This window comes from Gracilinanus agilis, chromosome 1 (assembly GCF_016433145.1).
Source record: "Gracilinanus agilis isolate LMUSP501 chromosome 1, AgileGrace, whole genome shotgun sequence".
NCBI classification, from domain to species: Eukaryota; Metazoa; Chordata; class Mammalia; order Didelphimorphia; family Didelphidae; genus Gracilinanus; species Gracilinanus agilis.
In genome coordinates this window covers 180,426,052-180,450,407 of record NC_058130.1, presented here as the reverse complement: position 1 = coordinate 180,450,407, position 24,356 = coordinate 180,426,052, and the positions used below count along the sequence as shown (strand labels likewise).

Genomic DNA, 24,356 nt, shown 5'->3' with positions numbered 1-24,356 from the left:
ACTACTGACTCAATGATTGTTTCTGTTATCTTCATCAAGAATCAGGATTTAGTCAAGCTAAATACCTAATATTCCAAAATTGATAACAAAAGCTCTTAATTTTATTGGTAGCTATAGTATTCTAATACTTTACACTATATCTTTTCTAATACTATGGTTAATATTATAATTGATATCTTATACACAGTTTACTAATGTCGTCTAACCCTTCCTAAAATCGTAGTTGCAGTAGATTCCTTGTTTTATAATCACTGACATAAGAAAGTAAAAAAAGCATTTCCTTTTCAATAATCCCTTGTGGCCCCATAAACACATTAAATGACCAAACAAACAAAAACTAGTTATGCCAAAAATACAAGGGGTGCCAGAAATCAGAAGCTTCAAAATATGATGCAACTTAGAGGGAGGATCAAAGGAGGGTTCCTGAAAGAGAAAGAAAAGAGTAACTCAACTCTACTCAGCCTTTGATCTACATGAAGATCTACTTATCAGAAGGTGGAGCCAAGATGGTGACATAGTAGCAGGATCATTACAAAGTGTCTCAAAAGGATATAAATCAAAACCAAACAAGTAAAGGGGCTATCCCACTATTCGCAGCTGTAAAATTAGGCAGTTTTGGGGGATTCCCACACTATAAGGGGGGCGAAACTTCACTAATCAAAGCACAAGCTGATCACCCCTCACCACACCACCTTACTTACTGCACTGGAGTCAAAGCAAGTGCAGAGCAATCTGTAAATTCTCAGGGGCTGGCTAAGGACACCACAGACTTACCACTGTGGGCAGTTCAAGGTCTTGGCAGTGAGACAAGAGTGTGGAGCCTGGGCAGCAGAGCACAGAGGTTGGGAAGAAACAAGGCTGGCCACAGCCAGGTGGGGAGGGATGGGGGTGAGGGTGCCCGGAGGATTGCTGGAAATATAGCCTCAGGGCAAAACCCTTGAAAGCCAGCTACTAAGAAAGTAATGACCACCAACATGCAGGAACTCCAATCCACTAGTGACAAAAGGAATAAGTAACAGCAAAAAAAACAAAAACAAAAACAAAACAAAACAAAAAAACTCTTGATCCTGGATAATTTCTATGGAAAAAAAGAACAAAATACAAAAGCAACATCAGACAGTGGTAATTAAACACATCCAAACTCCCACCCAAAAAATGGAAATTGGTCACAAGCTCTTGAGGAACTCAAAAAGGAGTTCAAGAACCAAGTAACAAAGAGAATAAAAATGGGAAGAAAAGTGGGGAAAAGAAATGAAAGTAATTCAAAAAGAAAATAACAGTTTAAAAGACAAAATTTCCCACTTCAAAAAAGAAGCACAGAAATCACAGGAAGTAATAAGCAAATTGAAGACCAGAATTGATCTGCTGGAAGTCATGAAAAGCAGGATAGACCAAACTGAAAATCATAGCTGAAAACCAGTCTGTAGAGACTAGAACTGGGCAAGTAGAAGCTAATGATCTCATAAGACAGGAAGAAATCATAAAGCAAAGTCAAAAGAATAACAAAATAGAAGGAAAAAATAGAAGGAAACATGAAATATCTCATTGAAAAGACAACTTATCTGGAAAACAAATCCAGGAGAGACAATTTGAGAATTATTGGTCTAGAAAAAGCCTAGAAAAAATAATAATAAAAGCCTTGACATCATATTACAAGAAATTAGCCAAGAACAATACCCTGATATTCTTGAACAAGAGGGCAAAATAGACAATGAAAGAATCTATAGATAACTCCCTACATTAAATCTCCAAAAGAAAACCCCAAGGAATGTTATAGCCAAATTCAAGAATTTCCAGGCAAAGGAGAAAATATTGTAAGTACCCAGAAAGAGACAATCCAGATATCAAGGAGCCTCAGTCAGGATTACACAAGATCTGGCAGCCTCCACACTAGACGACTGCAAGGCTTGGAATATGATAATCAGGAAGGCAAGAAAATTGGGTCTACAACCAAGAATCACTTACCCATCAAAACTAACTATATATTTTCAGGGGAAAGTATGGGCATTTAATAAAATAGAATATTTCCAAGCATTCCTAAAGAAAAGATCAGAACTAAATGGAAAATTTGATGTGAAATACAAAATGTAAGAAAACCATAAAAAGGTAAAAAATAAAGAGGGAAAAAATTGTAAGAGTTTGAGTAAGGTCAAATTGATTATATTCCTATATGGAAAAATGATGTCCATAACTCTTAAAAATTGTTTTCATTATCATAGCAGATAGAAGAAATATTCATAGGCAGAGGTTCTGGTATTAAACTATTTAAGATTATATGGAAAAAAAATTGGAGGGGACACAAAAAAAGGATGGTACTAATAGAAACTCAGAAAAAGAAAAATAGGATAAATCATACCACATAAAGAGGTGCATAGAGGGGGTGGATGTGAGAAGAATTCTATTATAAGAGAAAGGTAATAGGTAAGTCGTAACCTTATTCTCAGTGGAATCAGTTCTGAGTGAAGAAAAGACAGATCTATTGGGGTATAGAAAAGAGGTGTATAGAGGGGGTGGGTGTGAGAAGAATTCTATTATAAGAGAGTGGTAATAGGTAAGTCGTAAACCTTACCCTCAGTGGAATCATTTCTGAGAAGGAAGAACAGACAGATCTATTGGGGTATAAAATTTTATATTAACCTACAGGGAAGTTGAGAGGGCATAACGAAGGTAGGGAGTGGGGTGAAGGGTATTAAAAGAAAAGGAAAGATTTGGGGGAGGGCAATTAATAGACCTTAAAGAGAAATAAGAGGGGATAAGAAGGAAGGGGGTAGAAGGAAAGTAAAATAATGGTGGGGAAAGGAGGGACCAATTAAAAGCAAAAGACTGGTGTAGAAAGAAATAGTGAAAGAAGAAAGGGTAGGACTAGGAGAGGAAATCAAAATGATAGGGAAATCACAGGTGGTAATCATAACTCTGAATATGAATGGGGTAAACTTACCCATAAAAAGGAAGCAGATAACAGAGTGGGTTAAAAACCAAAATCCTACCATATGTTGTCTACAGAAAACACACATGAGCCAGGTAGACACACACAGGGGAAAGATAAGAGGCTAGAGCAAAATTTATGAGGCATCAACTGAGAAAAAGAAGGCAGGAATCACAATCATGATTTCTGACAAAGCCAAAGTAAAAACAGATCTGATTAAAAGAGATAAGGAAGGCAATTACATCCTGATAAAAGGTAGTATAGACAATGAAGAAATATCAGTACTCAACATGTATACACAAAATGGTATAGCATCCAGATTTTTAAAGGAGAAACTATTAGAGCTTAAGGAGGAAATAGACAGTAAAATTATACTAGTGGGAGGTCTCAACCTTCCTTTATCAGATTTAGATAAATCAAAACAAAAAAGAAATAAGAAGTAAGAGATGTGAATGAAATCTTAGAAAAATTAGAGTTAAAAGATATATGGAGAGGGACAGCTGGGTAACTCAGTGGATTGAGAGTCAGGCCTAGAGACAGGAGGTCCTAGGTTCAAATCCGGCCTCAGCCACTTCCCAGCTGTGTGACCCTGGGCAAGTCACTTGACCCCCACTGCCCACCCTTACCACTCTTCCAACTATGAGACAATACACCGAAGTTAAGGGTTTAAAAAAAAAAAAAAGATATATGGAGAAAAGTAAGTAGGACTAAAAAGGAATAAACCTTTTCGGCAGCACATGGTACATTCACAAAGATTATACATGTACTAGAGCATAAAAACATTGCAAACAAATGCAGAAAAGCAGAAATAATAAATGCGACTTCTTTAGATCATAATGTGATAAAAATTATAATTAGTAAGACTACATGGAGAGGTAAATCAAAAATTAACTGAATAGTAAATAATCTGATTCTCCAAAATAGGTTAGTTAAAGAACAAAACATAGACACAATGATTTCATAGAAGAGAATGACAGTGAGGAAACAACATATCAAAATTTGGGGGATATAGCAAAAGCAGTACTCTGGGGGCGGGGGTGGGAATTTATATCCTTGAGTGCTCATATTAACAAAAAAAGAGAAAGAGATAAACGAATTGGGCATGCAACTAAAAAAATTAGATAAAGAATAAGTTTAAAACCCTCAGATAAAGACCAAATTGGAAATCCTAAAAATCAAAGGCAAAATTAATAAAATTGAAAATAAAAGGACTATTGAACTAATAAATGAGACTAAAAAGTTGGTATTTTCAAATAACAAATAAAATTAAGTATTGGTTAATCTAATTAAGAAAAAGAAAGAAGAGAACCAAATTAACAGTATCATGAACGAAAAGGATGATCTCACCTCTAAAGAAGAGGAAATTAAGGTAATTATTAAGAACTACTTTGCCTAATTATATGGCAAAAAACATGGCAATCTAGGTGAAATGGATGAATATATTAAAAAATATAAATTGCCTAGATTAACAGAAGAGGAAATAGATTACTTAAAAAATCCCATATCAGAAAAAGAAATTAAACAAGTCATGAAAGAACTCCCTAAGAAAAAATCACCAGGGACAGATGGATTCACAAGTGGATTCTATCAAACATTTAAAGATCAATTAATCCCAATACTCTACAAACTATTTGACAAAATAGGCAAAGGTATCTTTTTATGATACAAATATGGTACTGATTCCCAAGCCAGATAGACCAAAAACAAAGAAGGGAAACTATAGACCAATATCCTTAATGAACACAGATGCAAAAATATTAACTAAAATACAAGCTAAAAAAAAAAAAAAAAGGCTACAACAAGTTATCACAAGTATTATTCACTATGGCTGGTGGAATTTATACCAGAAATGCAAGGATGGTTTAATATTAAGAAAACCATGCACATAATTGACCATATCAACAACCAAACTAATATAAATTGCATGATTATCTCAACAGACACAGAAAAAGTCTTTGACAAAATGTAATATCCATTCCTATTGAAAAACCATCATCAAGTATCATCTGTAATGGTGATAAGTTAGATGCCTTCCCAATGAGATCAGGAGTAAAGCAGCATTATCACTACTACTATTTAATATTGTACTAGAAATGCTAGCAGTAGCAATTAGAGAAGAATGAGAAATTGAAGGAATCAAAGCAGGCAATGAGGAAACTAAGTTATCGCTCTTTGCAGATGACATGATAGTATCCATAGAGAATGCAAGAAAATCAACTAAAAAACTAGTAAAAACAATCAGTAACTTCAAAGTTGCAGGGTACAAAATAAACCCACATAAATTAACAGCATTCCTATATGTTTCCAACAAAACCAGGAAGCAAGAGTTAGAATTTAAAATCACTCTAGATGGAATTGTGCATTGGCTAAGGGGGGGCTAAGGGATTTGGGGAGAGGGAAAGAACATGAAACATGTAAATATGGGAAAATATTCAAAATCAAAATAAATCAAAAAATAAAATAAAATCACTCTAGACAAGATAAAATACCTGGGAATCTACTTGCCAAGACAAATTCAGGAATTCTATGAACATAACTACAAAACACTCTTCACACAAATAAAACTAGATCTAAACAACTGGAAAAACATCAATTGCTCATTCATAGAATGAGCTAATATAATAAAAATGACAATCCTACCTAAATTAATTTACTTATTCAGTGCTATACCTATCAAACTACCAAAAGGACTTTATTTTTATAGACTTAGAAAAATTATTAGAAAGTTCATCTGGAAGAACAAAAGATTAGAAATATCAAGGGAAATGATGAAAAAAAATGGGATGGGTGGAGGTCTAGCTTTTCCAGATCTCAAAAAGCAGTGATCATCAAAACTATATGGTACTGGCTTAGAGATAGAAGGGTGGATCAATGGAAAAGACCTGGGGTAAATGACAGTAGCAAGATAGTGTTCAATAAACTCAAAGAACCCAGCTTTTGGGACAAGAACCCACTATTTGACAAAAACTGCTGGGAGAATTGGAAAACAGTATGGGAGAAATTAGGCTTAGATCAACATTTTACATCCTATACCAAAATTAACTGAGTGGATAAATGACTTAAATATAAAGAAGGAAATTATAAACAAATTAGGTGAACATAGGATAGTATACCTGTCATATTTATGGAAAAGGAATGAATTTAAGACCAAGCAGGAGATAGAGAACACTACAAAGTGTAAAATGAATAATTTTAATTTTATTAAATTAAAAAGTTTCTGTACAAACAAAACCAATGCAACCAAAATTAGAAGGGAAGCAACAAATTGGGGAAAAAAATTTATAACAAATACTTCTGACAAAGTCTCATTCCTCAAATTTATAAGGCACTAAGTCAATTGTACAAAAAAAAAATTAAGCCATTCTCCAACTGACAAATGGGCAAGGGACATGAATAGGCAGGTTTCAGATAAAAAATCAAAATATCAATAAATACATAAAAAAGTGTTCAAGGTCTCTCATAATTAGAGAAATGCAAATGAAAACAACCCTGAGGTACCACCTCATACCTAGCAGATTGGCCAATATGATAGTAAAAGAAAATAATAAATGTTAGAGGGGATATGGCAAAATTGGGACATGAATGCATTGCTGGTGTAGTTGTGAATTAATCCAGTCATTCTGGAAGACAATTTGTAATTATGAGCAAAGGGCTTTAAAGGAATGATCCAGCAACACTACTGCTGGGTTTGTACCCCAAATAGATAAGATAAAAGACTTGTACAAAAAATATTCATAGCTGTGCTTTGTGGTAGCAAAAAATTGGAAAATGAGGGGGTGTCCCTCAAGTGGGGAAGAAATTGTGGTATATGATGCTGAAGAAATTGTGGTATATGATGGTGATGGAATATTATTTTCCTATAAAGACTGATGATCTGGAGGCTTTCTATATGAATCGGAAGAACCTCAATGAACTGATGCAGAGTGAAGAACAGAACCAGAACATTGTACACAGAAAGTAAAACATTGTGGAAAAATCCAATGTAATGAACTTTGATACTAGTAGTAATGCAACAAGCCAGGACATGCCACCTGAAGGACTTATGGGAATGAATGCTATCCACATTGAGAGAAACAATTATGGGAGTAGAAATGAAAAAGCAAAACATATGACATCACTTATCACATGTATATATGGGTATGTGATTTGGGGTTTAGGCTTTAAAAAAATCACTCTATAGCAAAAAATGAATAATTTGGAAATAGGTATCAAGTGATAACATTTGTACAACCCAGTAGAATTGCTCGTCAGCTCTGGGAGGAGGGAGGGAAAAGAGGGGGAAGAAAATGAATCATGTAAACATGGAAAAATATTTTAAAATTTTAAAAAATTTTAAATAAATTAAAATTTAGAAAAAGATCTACATATCACTTTGCTTTTAACATCAAGTACTATATAAAGACAACTATATCATTATCAGATAGGGAAGCATTTTTTTTTTATTTTGAACCTAAGAAATTTTATCCTTTATCTGGGCTTCTTTGTTTTCCCTGGTCACAGAAATTTAACTACATCAAGAATAATTTTATCTTGCTTTTTGGTAAATTCCCCTAAATAACTCTAATGGTTTTTATTAAAGGTTACATCATGCTATAGAAAGACCTCAAGAGTAAGGTTAAAACCTTGCATATTAACATTTTTTCCTAAAATGATGCTTTCTACATACTTCTTAACCATCTAAGCAAAATTTTTTTAAAAATTGAAAGTACAAAAGTAAATCTGTAACTTTGAGTTACTTACCAAAGGCACTAAAAAGCTGGTAAAGGTCACTGGTTTTCCATTCTTTGGGAAATGTCACATGTAGAACATGATCTCGTTTGGGTTGCACTATGAGACATATTTTTAATGGAAGGTTTACATTTGAAAGGTGGCTCAAGTAGAATATTAGATTACCTACTTCAAAGGTAACTATAGGCTCTACTACTTCCTTTAACTTATTTTTCTATATCAGACATTTCCCAGTAGATATCAAGCACAGACTAACTTGGAGATTCTCTATTAATGTTACATGATTAATAAATGGTGCTCAAGAACTATGTCTCTTTAATAGGATAAATGAAAGTCATCTTATACCTGACCTCAGTTTTTGCTATAGTAGTAATAATAATAATGATGACAAGTAATATAATAGCTAACTTTATGTAGTACCTACTATGTGCCAGGCACTATGCTAAGCATTTTATGATTATTATCTCATTTAGTCTTTATAGGCACTCTGGGAGTAAAGAAGACTGAAACTGCTATTATTTTCATCAATTTACAGATGAGAAAACGGAGGCAAACAGAAGTTAAGAGAATTGTCCAACGTCACAGAGCTATTGAATGTTTGAGGCCACACTTCAACTGAGGTGTTCTATCTATCAGAACCACCCAGCTGCCTAAATATCAAGAATCTCCCAGTCTATATGCTAAAATACTCTTTGTTCTCACAAAATCCTCTTGTAACTCTCACTAATTTTATTCTTAAAGATGTAAAGATCTCTTTGTTCAGGATCTTTAACTTCTCATTTTAATTTGTTCATTCTTTATACTGATTTAGAAGAGAATAAATGACTCATTACCCAACCTATCTATACCAGTAAGTCTCTCAATTCTTAATTCCTAAGTCACATAATCATAACTTAGATAAAGTTAGGCAGAAAAAAATGACAACCATGAATTAGGCAGATAGAAGAAAGAGAAAAATAAGCATTTTTCTTTTAAGTATACAAGCCTTTCATAAGTTTTTAATTGGAGAAAAAGCTCCAAATAGTACCAAAAAAACTAGGGTTTTTTAAAAGGTGATTGCTGAAGAAATGCTGAGTTTACTGAATAACTATAATTAAAATAAAAGTCTAAGTTTTTGTTATAAAACAGGATATAAAAATCTGGAGGAAATCATAAAATCAGAGTGACTGTCCACTTTGAAATGAATGAGGAATTTTCTTGAGAGATATTTCTCCTACCAGTCCTAAATACCACATATTGAATTTTTCAAACTTAAAGAAATGAAAATCACTTACAGTCTGGTCCTTCCAAATTGAGATATGGGATATCCATGACCCTCATAAGAAATAACCTAAAATAACAAGAAAGGGGAAAAGATAATGGCCAAACTTACAATTTACTTAAAAAAAAGGAAATATAAAATTCTTTAAACATTCTAAACAGAATCAACCTTATTTCACAAATCCTAGCAATAGTAAATATCATCTATATTTTTAAAAAGTAGTAAATTAATTAGAGAAATGCAAATCAAAACAACTCTTGAGATACCACCTCACATGTAGCAGATTAGCTAACATGACAGCAAAGGAAAGTAATAAATGTTGGAGATGTGGCAAAATTGGAACATTAATGCATTGCTGGTAGAGTTGTGAATTGATCCAATCATTCTGGAGGACAATTTGGAACTATGCCCAAAGGGCTTTAAAAGACTGCCTGTCCTTTGATCCAGCCAAACCATTACTGGGTTTATACCCCAAAGAGATAATAAGGAAAAGGACTTGTACAAAAATGTTTATATTCGCGCTCTTTGTGGTGGCAAAAAATTGGAAAATGAGGGAATGTCCTTCGATTGGGGAATGGCTGAACAAATTGTGGTATCTGTTGGTGATGGAATACTATTGTGCTAAAAGGAATAATGAACTGGAGGAATTCCATGTAAATTGGAACAACCTCCAGGAATTGATGCAGAGTGAAAGGATCAGAACCAGGAGAACCATATACACAGAAATGGATACACTGTGGCACAATTAAATGTAATGGACTTCTCTACTAGCAACAATGCATTGATCCAGGACAATTCTGAGGGACTTATGAGAAAGAATGCTTTGCATATCCAGAGAAAGAACTGTGGGGGTAGAAACACAGAAGAAAAACAACTGCTTGTTCACATGGGTCAATGGGGATATGATTGAGGGTGTAAATGATCACCCTAGTACAATTATCAATAATATGGAAATAGATCTTGATCAATGACACATGAAGAAACCAGTAGAAATGTGTGTCAACTACAGGGGAGGGGCCGGGGATAGAGAGAGTAAGAACATAAATCACGTAACCATGGAAAAAATTTTTCTTAAAAAAAAAAAAAAAACTAGTTAAAAAACACAAAAACAAAAAATAAAGAATCCTCAGTTGCTGAGATATTTATGCATCTCGATAGGAACCAAGTATAACATAGGTTTCCATTTTCATTTTTTAAATGAAGTTTCTTAAAATATTAATTAAAATTTATATTTAAATGGGTTTCAGGTTGTTTACTGTATGGTCACTTCCATCAGTACAATTTATAATTCATCCAACTGCTCTTCAGTTTTGTCACTCAGGTCCTTGTACTTCCCTAAATCTTCCACATCCAATGCAATAAAGGCTTTCCTCTTTGTCTTTTAACATTTCTTGTAAACAAAGTAACACTCATTACATATGCGCACACCCATTATCCCTCATTCTTAAATTATGACTTGGTTACCTCTTATTTTACTTTCTTAAGCATGACCTCAATGATGATTGTGTTACTTCTCTCAATAGAGCCAGAATTACTACCCATGATTACAAAATCTTCACTAGTTTTATTTTTAAAAATAATTTCTTGGCTTGTACAAAAATATTTATAGCCGCGCTCTTTGTGGTGACAAAAAACTGGAAAACAAGGGGATGCCTTTCAATTGGGGAATGGCTGAACAAATTGTGGCATATGTTGATGATGGAATACTATTGTGCTCAAAGGAATAATAAACTGGAGGAATTCCATGTGAACTGGAAAGACCTCCAAGAATTGATGCAGAGCAAAAGGAGCAGAGCCAGAAGAACATTGTACACAGAGACTGATACACTGTGGTAAAATAGAATGTAATGGACTTCTGTACTAGCAGCAATGCAATGACCCAGGACAATTCTCAGGGACTTATGAAAAAGAATGTTACCCACATTCAGAGAAAGAACTACAGGAGTGGAAACACAGAAGAAAAACAACTGCTTGAACACATGGGTTGATGAGGACATGATTTGGGATGTAGACTCGAAATGACCACACCAATGCCAATAATATGGAAATAGGTATTGATTGATGACACATGAAGAAACCAGTAGAAATGCACGTCGGCTATGTGAGGGGTAGGGTGTTGAGGGGAGGGGAAAGTAAGAGCATGAATCATGTAACCATGGAAAAATTTTCTAAAATATAAAAATTCAAAGTTGAAAAAAATAAATAATTTCTTGGGGGCAACTGAGTGGCTCTGTGGATTGAGAGTCAGGCCCAGAGACAGGAAATCCTGGGTTAAAATATGTCCTCAGACACTTCCTAGCTGTGTGACCCTGGGCAAGTCATTTAATTCCCATTGCCTAGCTGACTATCCCCTTCTGCCTTAGAACCAATACATAGTATTCATACTAAGATAGAAGGTAAGGATTTTTAAAAAATAATAATAAAGTTAAAAAAATAATTTCTCATATATTACAGCTTTATAATTCTGAACTACTTGTTAAGAATCTATCTTCCTCAAATTTGACCTCAGATACTTTCTAGCTGTGTGACCCTGGACAAGTCACTTAACCCCCAATTGCCTAGTCCTTTTTGCCTTGGAACCAATACGCACTATTGATTCTAAGATGGAAGATAAGAGTCTTTAAAAATAAAGTTTTTCCAAAAAAACCTATCTTCCTATTTTTTAAAAAATGTGCTCACTTTTCAAGATTCCTTTTGCTTACTAAATTAATCCTAACACCTAAGAATTGGCCTGAAAGAGTTCATTCAAACTAAGTTTAGCAGTCTCAATATTCTACTGTGCCACAAAAATTCATAAAATGAAATTAAATTCTATATATGGAAAACTAAAAAAACTAATCCCCGAATTCTGGCAAATCCTCTATTTATTGGTTTAAGAACATAAAAGTATAGGTTAAATTACATTTCTTAAAAATATATATTCTTGGGGGTGAGGGGGCAGGCTAGGTTCAGGAGACTGAGAATGAGGCCTGAAGATAGGAGATCCTGGATTCAAATCTGTCCTCAGGCACTTCTTAGCTATGTGAAACCGGGCAAATCATTTAACTCCCACCATTGCCTAACCTGTACAACTCTTATGCCTTGGAACCATTAAACAGTATTGATTCTGAGACAGAAGATATGGGTTAAAAAAAAAAAGAACTATATTCCTGAAAAAGTATTAAAATATTATAAGACTTCAAGAACAAGAGATTATAAGAAGTTATATGAATTATATTATAAAGGAATTATAGTTCATATAATGAAAGAATTATGACAGGGCTTCTTTAAATAATTTTCATATTGTAGTCACTAAGCATTAATTATTTAAGTAGGATTCAAGTGAAAGTGAAGGTCATGAAACCCTAAAATGCTATTAGTATTTTCCAACTGAGTAGTAACTGAAATGCAAAGTGGCAGCTAAATGGTTTAGTAGAGAAAGTGCTGGACTTGGGAGTCAAGAAGCCCTGAGTTCAAATCCTACCTCAAATATTACATGATTACCAAATGGTGCTCAAGCTGTTAAAATGCTGGGCAAGTCATTTAAACTCCCCTTGCCTGTTTCCTCATCTGTAAAACAAGGGTGATGGACTCCGAGGTCTTTTCCAACTCTCAGTCCATGATACTTTGGATCATCTTTGAAATTATCAGTCAACAGACAAAACATTAATTTCCAAAATTTTCAATTAATAGGCCACTTTTCCACAATATATTTGAAAGTATGACATTATTAATAACATATCTCAGGATACTGTTTATTCTTGACTGGCTTAGAAGTTCACTGTGAATGAGAAAAATGTCAAATTTAAACCAAGGGAAATAATTTATTTAAAAAGCATTTACAATGGAAACAGGTAGTAAGTAATAACATTTGTACAACCCAGTGGAATTGCTTGTCAGCTCTAGGAGGGGGGGAGAAAAGAGGAGAGGGAAAGAAAATGAATTACATAAACATGGAAAAATATTTAAAAATAAAATAAATAAAAGACATTAACATGGGCAGGTAGGCAGTAAAGTGGATAGAGTACAAGGCCTGGAGTTGGGGAGGACCTAGGTTCAAATCTGGCCTAGATACTTCCAAGCGTGGTGACTCTGGGCAAGTCACTTACTTTGATTGCCTAGCCCTTGCTGCTCTTGTCTTAGAATTGATACTAAAGATAAGTGGGGTTTTTTTTTAAGGGAAGGAAGAAAGGAAACGCATTGACAGAGGATTCTCTTTTTGTTTGATATTTTTAGTTATAGGCTTACCTAATACTATATTTGGAAAATTTGTGGAATCTTTTCAATCTGCCTATATATGTGGCCTATGATTTAATATTTTAAAAGGTCCTCCATTAATCTCGTTAATATGTGCTATTTAAAGAAACTGTCAATTTTCTGTGCTAAATTATAGGTTGTCTACAAATTATTTCTAGCATATAAAACCTTTTTCAAATTAAAATTAATTCCTAGTCAAAATAAAATACTCAAATGACAAAAAACTATCCAAATGACAAAAAGTTATCCAAACCACATTATCTTGGCTGCTTATTATTTCAACTAAATAGAAAGTTCTTATATACAATTTATTAACAGTCCTTAACTTTTTCCCATTCCTCTGATTTTAGTGATTTGGTTTTGGACCCAAACTATGTCAAAACATGAAACTCCACACTGTAAATTGGCAGGCAACAATATGTTAAGAAAAGTCATGAGATTGTGAAATGAACTCTTGTTTTGCAGTTTTGCTTCTGGGAATAAAAACCAAGGCAAACTTCTCTCAGTGAACTTTCATCTCCCTTGTAAAATGTTGCTTGTAGACCGTTATGCTGGAAAAAAAGTGTGGTCTTTAAAATTTTAATAAAATCCTCTAAGTGGATGTATATTACACACAGGCTAGCTATCACAGGGTCTACACTAATTCTGTAGAGAATTGTAAAACACTTTACATAGAAATCACCTTACATGATAGGTTACATTTTAAACAAAAAAATGGAAAAACCAAAGAAATTTTTATAAGTACATGAAAGGTTATTCCTTCCTTGTGAATTGTATTAAAGAATAATCAGAATTTCTTTCACCTTTAGATATCAAAAGATATTCACTCAAACCAACGGTTCTACAAAATTTCATTCTTGTTTCTGTGATGGTGTTATGTGCTGCTGAAATGCAAACACAAAAGTTAAGAAAAACCCTACTCTCAGATCCTTAATGCAATTAATTCTTACATCTCTTTTCATGAATATTTTATTGTTTATTTAGCACTTGCCTGACATTAACAACAAAGCAGATACCTTCTGCCACTATCTCCTCCTTTACTCCCATTCTCTACTTGTTCAAATGATTGCATTCCATCCTGTCTCCTCCAATATATTATTCTGTCATCTTCACTCTCATTTATTTATTTGTTTGTTTGTTTATTTATTTTTAGGCCCTTACCTTCTGTCTTGGAGTCAATACTGTGTATCAGTTCCAAGGCAGAAGAGTGGTAAGGGCTAGGCAATGGGGGTTAAGTGACTTGTCCAGGGTCACACAGTTAGGACCTGTCTGAGATCATATTTGAACCCAGGACCTCCTATCTCTGGGCCTGGCTCTCAATCTACTGAGCTACTCAGCTGCCCTCCACTCTCACTTATTTTTATTCTTTCCCTTAGATTGGTCTTCTCTGCCTACAAACAGGCCCCTGTTTTCCCCAACCTGGGTGAAAAAAACCTCATTACTCGATCTTTCCATCCTTGATAACTAAGTTCCTGGATCTCTTCTGCCCTTGGTAACTATTAAGGTCCTTGAAGAGACTATCTGTGGGGCAGGTAGGTAACACAGTGGATAAAGTGCCAGGCCAGGAGTCAGGGGACCTGGGTTCAAATCTGTCCCCAGATTTTTCCTAGGTGTGTGTCTCTGGGCACTTAACCCTAATTGTCTAATCTTTGCTACTCTTGTCTTAGAAATAATATTAAGAGAGAAGGTAAGGTTTAAAAAAAAAAAAAAGGCCAGCTGCAATAGATACCTCCATTTTCTCTCCTCTCACTCTTATTAATCCCTTTCAATCTGTCTTCTGATAGTATCATTCTAGGAAACTGATCTCTCCAAAGTTTTACCATTATTATCAAATTCAGCCAGTGGCCTTTTCCCAATCCTCATTCTTCTTGATTTCTCTATAACCTTTGACATTGTTGATCACTTTCTCCTCCTTGATACTTTTTTCTCTCTAGGTTTTAGAGACCCCTCTTTCTTGATTCTTTTTCTATTTGACTACTTCTTCTCAGTCTCCTTTACTGGATTCTTTTACAGATTTCATACCCTCTAACTGCAGGTGTCCCTCAAGAGTTCTGTCCAGAGTTCTCATTTCTTTTCCCTTGATACCATTTCATATGGTGATCTCATCACCTTACATAGATTTAAATACATCTCTATGCTAATGATTTTCAAATCCATCTATTATGCCTCAAATTTTCTGCTGACCTCTAACATTCCACCTCCAATGGCCTTCCAAAATTCTCAAACTGGATGTCCATGAGATATCTTAAACTGAACTTATGATCTTCCCCCCCTAAACTTTCCCTTCTTCTACGTTCCTTGTTACTATAGAAGCAAAACTATCCTCCCTTTTTAAGGAAACATGCTCTCCAATAAGTTCTATCATTTTCATGGGGGAAAAAAAAGCATCAATGCAAATACAGAGTTTACAGTATAGAGTATCCCAAAAGTCTTATAGTTTTAAAATGTAATAATTTCTGAACTAAAAATGCTACAAACTTTCATTTAAAGTTTTCTTCTATATATATTTTTGAATTTTAAATGATAAAATTTTAATTTTAGCAAGACAAGCAATTGTTATGGTTTATATGTGAGACGGTTTCTGTATGATAATTTCTCAAATCAGTGGCTCCATAGAGAAGGTCTTCTTGTTTGGTCAACTCAGTCACCACATCTATGTTCATTAGAATTCTTATTGTGGAGTCATGTCAAAAGTGAAGTGTACACCTAGCAGATTGGCTAAAATGAAAGAAGGGGAGAGTAATGAATGCTGGAGGGGATGTGGCAAAATTGGGACATTAATGCATTGCTGGTGGAGTTGTGAACTGATCCAACCATTCTGGCTGGCAATTTGGAACTATGCTCAAAGGGCTATAAAAGAATGCCTGCCCTTTGATCCAGCCATACCATTGTTGGGTTTGTACCCCAAAGAGATCATAGATAAACAGACTTGTACAAAAATATTTATAGCCGCGCTTTTTGTGGTGGCAAAAAACTGGAAAAGGAGGGTATGCCCTTCAATTGGGGAATGGCTGAACAAATGATGGTATATGCTTGTGATGGAATACTATTGTGCTAAAAGGAATAATAAACTGGAGGAGTTCCAGGTGAACTGGAAAGACCTCCAGGACCTGATGCAGAGTGAGAGGAGCAGAGCCAGAAGAACATTGTACACAGAGACTGATATACTATGGTAAAATCGAATGTAATGGACCTCTGTACCAGCAGCAATAAAAAGACCCAGGACAATTCTGAGGGATTTATGGTAAAGAACACTACCCACATCCAGAGGAAGGACTGCAGGAGAGGAAACATATAAGAAAAACAGCTGCTTGAACGCATGGGTTGGGGTGGACATGATTGAGGATGTGGACTCGAAACTACCACACCAATGCAACTACCAACAATTTGGAAATAGGTCTTGATCAAGGACACATGATAAAACCAGTGGAAATGTGTGTCGGCTATGGGTGGGGGGAATGCAGGGAGTGAAGGGGAAAGTAGGCGCATGAATCATGTAACCATGTTAAAAATGAATATTAATAAATGTTTAAAATTTAAAAAAAAGTGAAGTGTATGCATCAAATCCCTGCTTTTTGGATAATGTTATGGCTAGGATTACAAATACAATCTTTTCAGTCACCTGAGCAGCAGCTGATGAAATATTTTACAAAGCAAAACTTGATGGCAGGCATGTATTTAAGATATTGGTTAAGCTGAATTTTGATAAGAAACATACCAACATTTTAGAAATTTGATTAACCTTTCACATATTTAAAAAATTTGTGCCACTTCTATTTATTAAATTATTTTTTTTAAAAAGCAAACACAAGATTCTAAATGGCACTTTTTAGATGAATAAAAAGCACTCAACCAAAGCTACAGAGAAATGGCAATACCTTAATCTGTCTGACCTCACATTCTAAACCTTCAACCACATTTAGGTGAGGTCTTGACCTATTCAACTGGCTGACTCATTACAAGAGCAACCCGCAACCCATCAACCCAGTAAAAGAGTAACACTAACAATGAAGTCAAGCACAAAATTCATCTTCCATCTGAAGCTCACATGCCTATTTTGCTTTAAGGTTTACATAGATAGCTCTTCCTTTAAAAGTACCCTGGTGAGATAAGTAGGGCATATATCTCTATTTAACAAGAGAGTGTGTGTGTGTGTGTGTGTGTGTGTGTGTGTGTGTGTACTGCATGATAACTGGATCCCCAAGCAATAGCTATCTGATGAACCAACTACCTGAAGCACAGTAACCACTGACAAGGTCAGCAGAAAAGATATTTTTTCAAACATACTAAATTTGTTTCAAATAATGTAGTACAATGATGTACTAGTAAAGAGTGGCAGAGCTATCCTAGGACCCACCTATGAGCAGGTTTTCTCTCTAAGGAAAGGCTTCAATCAGTTAAGAAGAAGATTAGGATGAAGCAATAGGTAGGAAATCCAATAGCTATAGCTACAATTCAAGAGTAGTCTTTCCACGTGTATTGTGAAGAGTATGTTGTGGGGAAAAAAGACCCACATGTACCATGTTTTTCTAGGAACCTGAATTCTAATGTAGTGATCACCATCAGAAAGTTGTAGAATAATTGAATTCAAGAGGGAAACAGACCATCACACAATCATATAAACTTAATAGCTAGTCAGGAGAACCCTGAATACCATGTCAAAGCACATTTTACCCAAGAACACTTATTCTAATTTCTTTGACAGAGCAAAATCTCCAGTCATCAAATTCTTCATCTTTCTATCAAAGTGCTAGGACTTTATATACAGGCCAAAATGTAGATTTCATTTTGCCTGTTGTCATCAAAATCATACTTGTCTTTCCAATAAACTTCTCCTCAAGAGAGATCATGCACACAGGATTATAGATTTAGATATTTTCAAGTGAAATAGTACTTCTCTTACCCCACTGAAAACTAGGAGACAGAACTACTGAATAAAATCTAATCTCAATGCAATTTTAATGAAGAATTAATTTGTAGCTTAGCTTCACTCTGTGCCTTTCAACTCAAAATTGAAACATTTAACGACTCACCAGGTCTACTGTACTTGCAAATAGTCTTGGTATTTCCTCCAGGCCACAGCAGTAAAAGCACTGCATAAGAAGCTTGTATGCTAAGGCTCATGATTATACATATTTATGGGCTATGAAAAACTAATTTTATCGTCAAGAGGAAAAGGGAAGCAGAAATGTGTCTCAAATAAGACTTTATTATGAATGTTCAGTAATGCTTCTGTGTAAAATATGAGTGAATGCACAGAAGAGAGTTGTTTTAGAATTATTTATTTTACTTCTAGTCAGTTGTGGACACAATTTTCAACCAAGTCACTTACTCTTTGGACAAAGAGAGGGTTGCCTGACATTTGTTCACAGAGGTCAATTCGTGTGCTTTCCTCAGAACAGAGATGTAGCATTACCAGCACCAAATGTGAGGAAAGTTCATTTGAAGAGTACTCACCAAATGAGCCTCATAAAATTATATCTAGAGTATACAAGAATAAAAATGTTGAAGTGGCCATTCAATAGAGGCAATATCTATATTTCTTTTACCTTTCATCTGGAAGGATAGATTGTAAAATATAAGAGTAAACTAAACACAGTGATTGCGCAAAACAGTAAAGTCAGCAACAGCTCTTAAAACCCATGGGTTAGTTTGTGAAAACAAAAAGCTACTAAAACTATCTTTCTTTCATACTAACAATAAGTTCCTAGAATGTTTTTCTCAGTTTTGAGATTGTTGCCTCTTAATACAGGATAACAACAGATTCTTAAAAAGAACCACTTGCCTGCTTGCTTGGAGTGTAATGTAACTTAAGCCCTGTAAGTACAAGGCAAGGCTGCTTTTTCATACATTTCACTGCTAATCTCCCCCTAATAGGGTAGACAAGTTGCTAAAATATGGATATGTGGGTTGATATTATTTTTCCAAACAAGGTAGAATTAAGATAAACATATTAAGTCAATACTTATCCTGAAGGGGAATTTTTGCAAAGTAATAAAAGCATCTTCACCACATCATGACAGCTTGGTGTTTGGACTGCCTCATACAGCTTTCTAAGTGTCAGTATTGTGGATGGTGCCAGGTTCTAGGATGAGTTCAGGTGAATGCCATTTAAGGTTTCCCACACAGACAAACCCTCAAACAGAGGGCTGGCTTTTTTCAAAAATCAAGACTTTTTGGTCATTAAAAATGTGAATGTAGGTCAACAAATAACAAACTAAGACAAACCCCTCACTAATGGTGTCTTGAAAGCAAGCACTGATTCAGACATGGTCTAAAAAGTCAGAATAGAAACAATAAAGAAGTCAGATAACAGGTCAGAAGATAAATTAATAAGCAATACCCTCTTCCTCTTCTCTCTGCCTCATGGCAGTCTTTACTTGCAAATTATTCTAGAAGTGCCCATACAGAGATGATGTTTGAGGAGTCTTGGGCTAGAGGTTTGGAGCAATGAGAGAAAAAGGCAAAAAGGTGACAGCTTCAATAAATGCATGTAGGACCAATGCATACTCTGCTGGGCTTATTTCTTCCTTTAATCTATCTAGAAGACCCTAATGCAATGTTATTTCACCAAAGTACCTACCTTCGAATATACCCTCATATATTTTTGTAAAAACTCCTTTGTTTTAAAGTACCTGTTTGTCTAAGCTCATCCTATCTGGAAATAAATGTTTACAGCAGTACAATAAACCCAATTTGATGGAGTTTAAAAGTAGGCTGAGTTATAATTTCCCATGGTTTAAGGCTACATTTCTGAAGATGTCTAGAGGGCATAAAATACTATTTTTAAAAAGATGATGATTCATCCAGTTCCTCTGTGCTGCTACCATTAAAAGGAAGCTAAAGTAACACCCTTAAATTCTAGGGATATTTGCTTCCACAGCATGTTGTGGACGATTGTCATCCATTTATTAGCTTCCTACTTCTCCTATCTTGCCTGTCTCCATTTTCTCCTGAACTCTCCCTGCCACCACAGGGTCTTGGAAGGTGGCACTTGAAAGGCACTGTTTCAGCTTTATGTGTTTCTACCAGAAGATAAGCTGAAAGAGAGGATCAAGCTGCCATTCTCTATTTCCTCACAACTTACACAGCTTCTTCATTATTGTAAAAAACTGCAAACAGGAGGAGTCGGTTTCTCCCTCACACTGCAATTTGTATAGAAATATTTTAAAGTAAAATACAGATAACCATGAAGTACTTTCTCAAGAAGCTTGCTGGGCTGCCCTTGTCCTACGAAGAGCAATTTTCTAAGAGCCAGCACTACAACTCTTTTCCCCTCTGTCAACACACAAAGTGCTACCCAGATACACCAAACAGCTTATGTGTGGCATCAACCCCTGGACAGGGTACATCCAAGGTAAAAAGAAAAACTAGACATTCTCTCTCTTTCCCCAGTGACAGTACTAAATAGTTATCTTACTTGCCCTAAAATCTGTAACAATATAGAAGTTATACATGCAAGCACAAAACTGTTATATAGCTAAACTTAAGAATTTTTTACCCAATACATTTAAATAAGGGAGTTTTTGCAGCTAAACATATAGATAATATCTATCTTTCAAGGGAAAGTAGATGAGAAGGGAGAAAGGAGGAAGATCCAGTTTCATGTATGTAAGAAACTCTTTATACAGAAATTCCTTCCTTAGGCAGAGCCACAATTTACCCATGACTTCTGCCTTAAGAGAGTAGTTTAGTTCTGTGACAAGTTAATAAGTGCCTTATCTACAGTCTTTCTGACTCCAAGGCAGTTCCCTATATTCACTTCACTTAAATATTAAATTTTAAAATAAGCATTTTTGGAGGATAAGTAGGTTTGGTTGTGCTATTGAAACACTGCGATGCTCAAGATAAAACAAAAGGCGGAGCCAAGATGGCAGCATAAGAGTACCTAAAGCCCTAACCTCTTCAACAATCCTTCCAAACCAATATTTATATCGCACTTCAAAGAAAAAAGAAATCCAAACCCAACAAGAAGTCATGAGACTCTTCTACTGAAAACAACTTGAAAGGTAGGCACAGTTTGTCTATTTTCATGGGAAAACGGAGAGGTACCCTCCTCCACCCAGCGCCAAGACCTGCAAAAAGACAGGCTGTCTGTGTTAAGATCCAAGTAGAGACTTAGCCTCAAGGGTTTGTCTCTGACCCACCACATATGGTCCAGGACTATAATAAGGACTGGCAGGGAGGAACCTGAGGGAGGGACCACATCTGGCTGGACACCCTCTCCCTGCTGGCTACAGTGAAAAATTTGCCTCAGGGCAGGCCAGCTAGGCAGGTTAGTTAGTTTTTTTAGTTGAATCCAAAATTCCAGTAGAGGACTGAGAAAAGAGAAGATTTGTACTCAGGGCATAACAGCTCAAACACTCTGGTTCAGTAAATCAATAGAAGGGCAAGTCTATATATATAGTCCATAGAGTGGGGGAAAAAAGTAAATAAAGTAAGTAAACAAGAGAAAAAACTACAACTGAAAGCTTCTATAGAAGTAAGTACTAAAGAACAGAACCAACGCACAAGGATGAGATCCAGGAAACATGGAGCAAAGCCTCAAAAAAAACAGAGAATTGGATGTAGGCTATGGAGGAGCTCAAAATGGAATTTAAAAATTAAATAAGACAGGTTGAAGAAAATGGCAAAAGGAAAATAGTGGCCTTAAAAGCAAAATAGGTCATCTGGAAGTAGAGGCACAGGCACTGAAAGCCAGAATTGACCTGCTAGAAAATGATGCAAAAAAAAAAAAAATCAGAAGAAAAAAAGAATGACATAAAAGGAAGAATGAACCAAAAGGAAAATCAAAAGGCTGTGAAAGAAATTCAGTCTTTAAAAATTAGAATTAGGCAGTTTAGAAACTAATGACCTCAGGGACAGCTGGTAGCTCAGTGGATTGATAGCCAGGCTTAGAGAAGGGAGGTCCTGGGTTCAAATCTAGCCTCAGACACTTCCTAGCTGTGTGACCCTGGGCAAGTCACTTGATCCCCATTGCCTAGCCTTTACCACTCTTCTGCCTTGAAGCCAATACACGGTATTGACTCCAAGACAGAATGTAAGGGTTTAAAAAAAAAAAAAGAAAAAAGAAACTAATCACCTCATGAGACACCAAGACATAGTAAAACATAATCAAGATAAAAAAAGATGACTAATATGAACAGCAGACATACAGTGGTTCAAAACCTTCTTCCCTCCTTCAATCAATCAATAATTTCTTAATCATGTGAATTATGATTAGTAGTATTTATTACTTTACTATGTGCCAGGCTCTGTAGCAGACACTGGGGATAAGAAGACAGAAATCCAACAGCTTTTGCCCTCGAAGAGCTTTAACTCTCTGAGGAAAGACATGTCCATATTCACATACAGTTGGTCACACAGACCTGACATTAGCAGATGAGATCAAAAAAAGCTTTCATGTGGGAAGTGATGTTTGAGTTGAACTTTGCTGGATTGTTTTTAAAAAATACTCTAGTGGGCTAGGTCTAAATAAGCATTTCCCTATTTTTTACATGATATAAATGGAAGTTTTATAAGAAACCAACATTAGTAATATTCTTCCCACTAAAATATTAAACATGGAAGTCATGTATCAATTAATAGTTATTGCATCTGACAACTTTAGGTATGAAAAGAAACATAATTTCCTTTTTTGCTCTAAAAATTTTAGAACCTTCCCTTTAGTTTAGGGGTATTACATCTCAACAGTGTCTCCTGAAACAGTTTATAAATTTTGTCAATACATGTCCTAGTGTTCCATAACTAAATTAGTTTAGGCATTGTTAGTCAAAACAATAGCTGTGCATCTCAAATCCAGAATGGAGGGAGGTGAATGGAAGACTAAAAGATAGTCATAAAGTCAACCCTAAGTAGATTTTTTTTCATTTTGTTTTGTAAACTACAAGAGTTAAGAACTAAATCACATTTAAAGAGTCTATTGTATACAAAGTATAGATTATATAGAGATGATACGTTGAAAGTAGAAGGCAACAAAGATACCCATCACATGAAAATGAAAACATTTTCTTGATCACAGCATTTTTAGATTCTATCCCAGAGAAACTTGTGTCACAAAAGTGCATTGCAGCAAAGTAGTTTCATTTGGGAACTCTTGCAATGCAATTTATTTAAATACACAGTTAGAAATTTTACAAGGGGCAGCTAGGTGGTTGAGTGGATTGAGAGCCAGATCCAGGAGGTCCTGGGCTCAAATCTGGCCTCAGACACTTCCCAGCTGTGTGACCCTGGGCAAGTCACTTGACCCCCATTGCCTACCCTTACCACTCTTCTGCCTTGGAACCAATACACAATGTTGATTCCAAGATGTAAGATAAGGGTTTAAAAAAAAAAAGAAAGAAAAGAAAAAATTTGCACTAAATGAAAGCCATACTTATGGATATACAGATAGTTTTGATATACTGTAGTCTCAGGCAAATGTATACTCACAAAAAAGCAATCATATTTTAGAATTATGTTTAAAATTGTGAATGGAAACAAAGGCTATGATGTCAATGATACTAAAAATAATTCATTTTAAAGTGTTTTATTCTTATTAAAAAATGTTATGCTTTAAAGGTAGATTTGGGTATTTGGTTGGGAAGTTTTGTCAAAGGAGTGAGATAAATACTGAGAATCAGAATTGGTGACTGTCCCTCTCCTTTAACTCTTCCTTTTCTTATTCCAGCTACTTCATCACTGTTGGAAAGACAAGGGAACAGAAAGGTCAAGCAAAGGAGAATCCTTCTGGTTCTTAGTTCTGTTTTCTGCAAATGATAAAAGGAGAAGGAACATACTAGGCTTCCCTAAAAACTAGGGTTATACTACAAAAACAATATGATCTTGAGAAAATCATGTCATCATGGAAGGATTATGGATGACTCTTTCCTTGCTATACTGTCATATTTTCAAGTCAATAAAATCTACAAAAAAGATGCCAAATAGTGAGCTGTCAATTTCTTCATTGGATACAAGTTGTACCTACAGTAACAACATCCAAAAGAGTTAATGATTGCTCAGTAATAAGGAAATATACTTTTAAAGGGGACCATGTCATGAATCCAAAATAACTTAACACTTGAAAAGTCCTTCTGGTCCAATCTTTATTTACCAATGGAAAGTATTATTATAATTTTGCAAAAACACCTTTTATAAGTTCATTTTCCTAATATTAGTTAACTCATTTCTAGTCAAAGTGTATTCCTCATTAGAATGAGGATGCAA

The 24,356-nt window shown here is 35.1% G+C and overlaps 1 protein-coding gene across 2 annotated transcripts in view; it reads right to left on the bottom strand.

The window, feature by feature from the left end:
* Window positions 1-24,356, bottom strand: part of PARN (poly(A)-specific ribonuclease) — a 191,763-nt gene that overhangs the window by 120,625 nt on the left and 46,782 nt on the right. For both annotated transcript variants that reach the window (XM_044659120.1, XM_044659112.1), the window contains exons 19-20: window positions 8,929-8,984; window positions 7,667-7,753 (exon numbers count right to left, since the gene is read on the bottom strand). In XM_044659120.1, coding sequence (XP_044515055.1) covers window positions 7,667-7,753; window positions 8,929-8,984 — 143 coding nt within the window. The remainder of the gene's footprint in view (window positions 1-7,666; window positions 7,754-8,928; window positions 8,985-24,356) is intronic.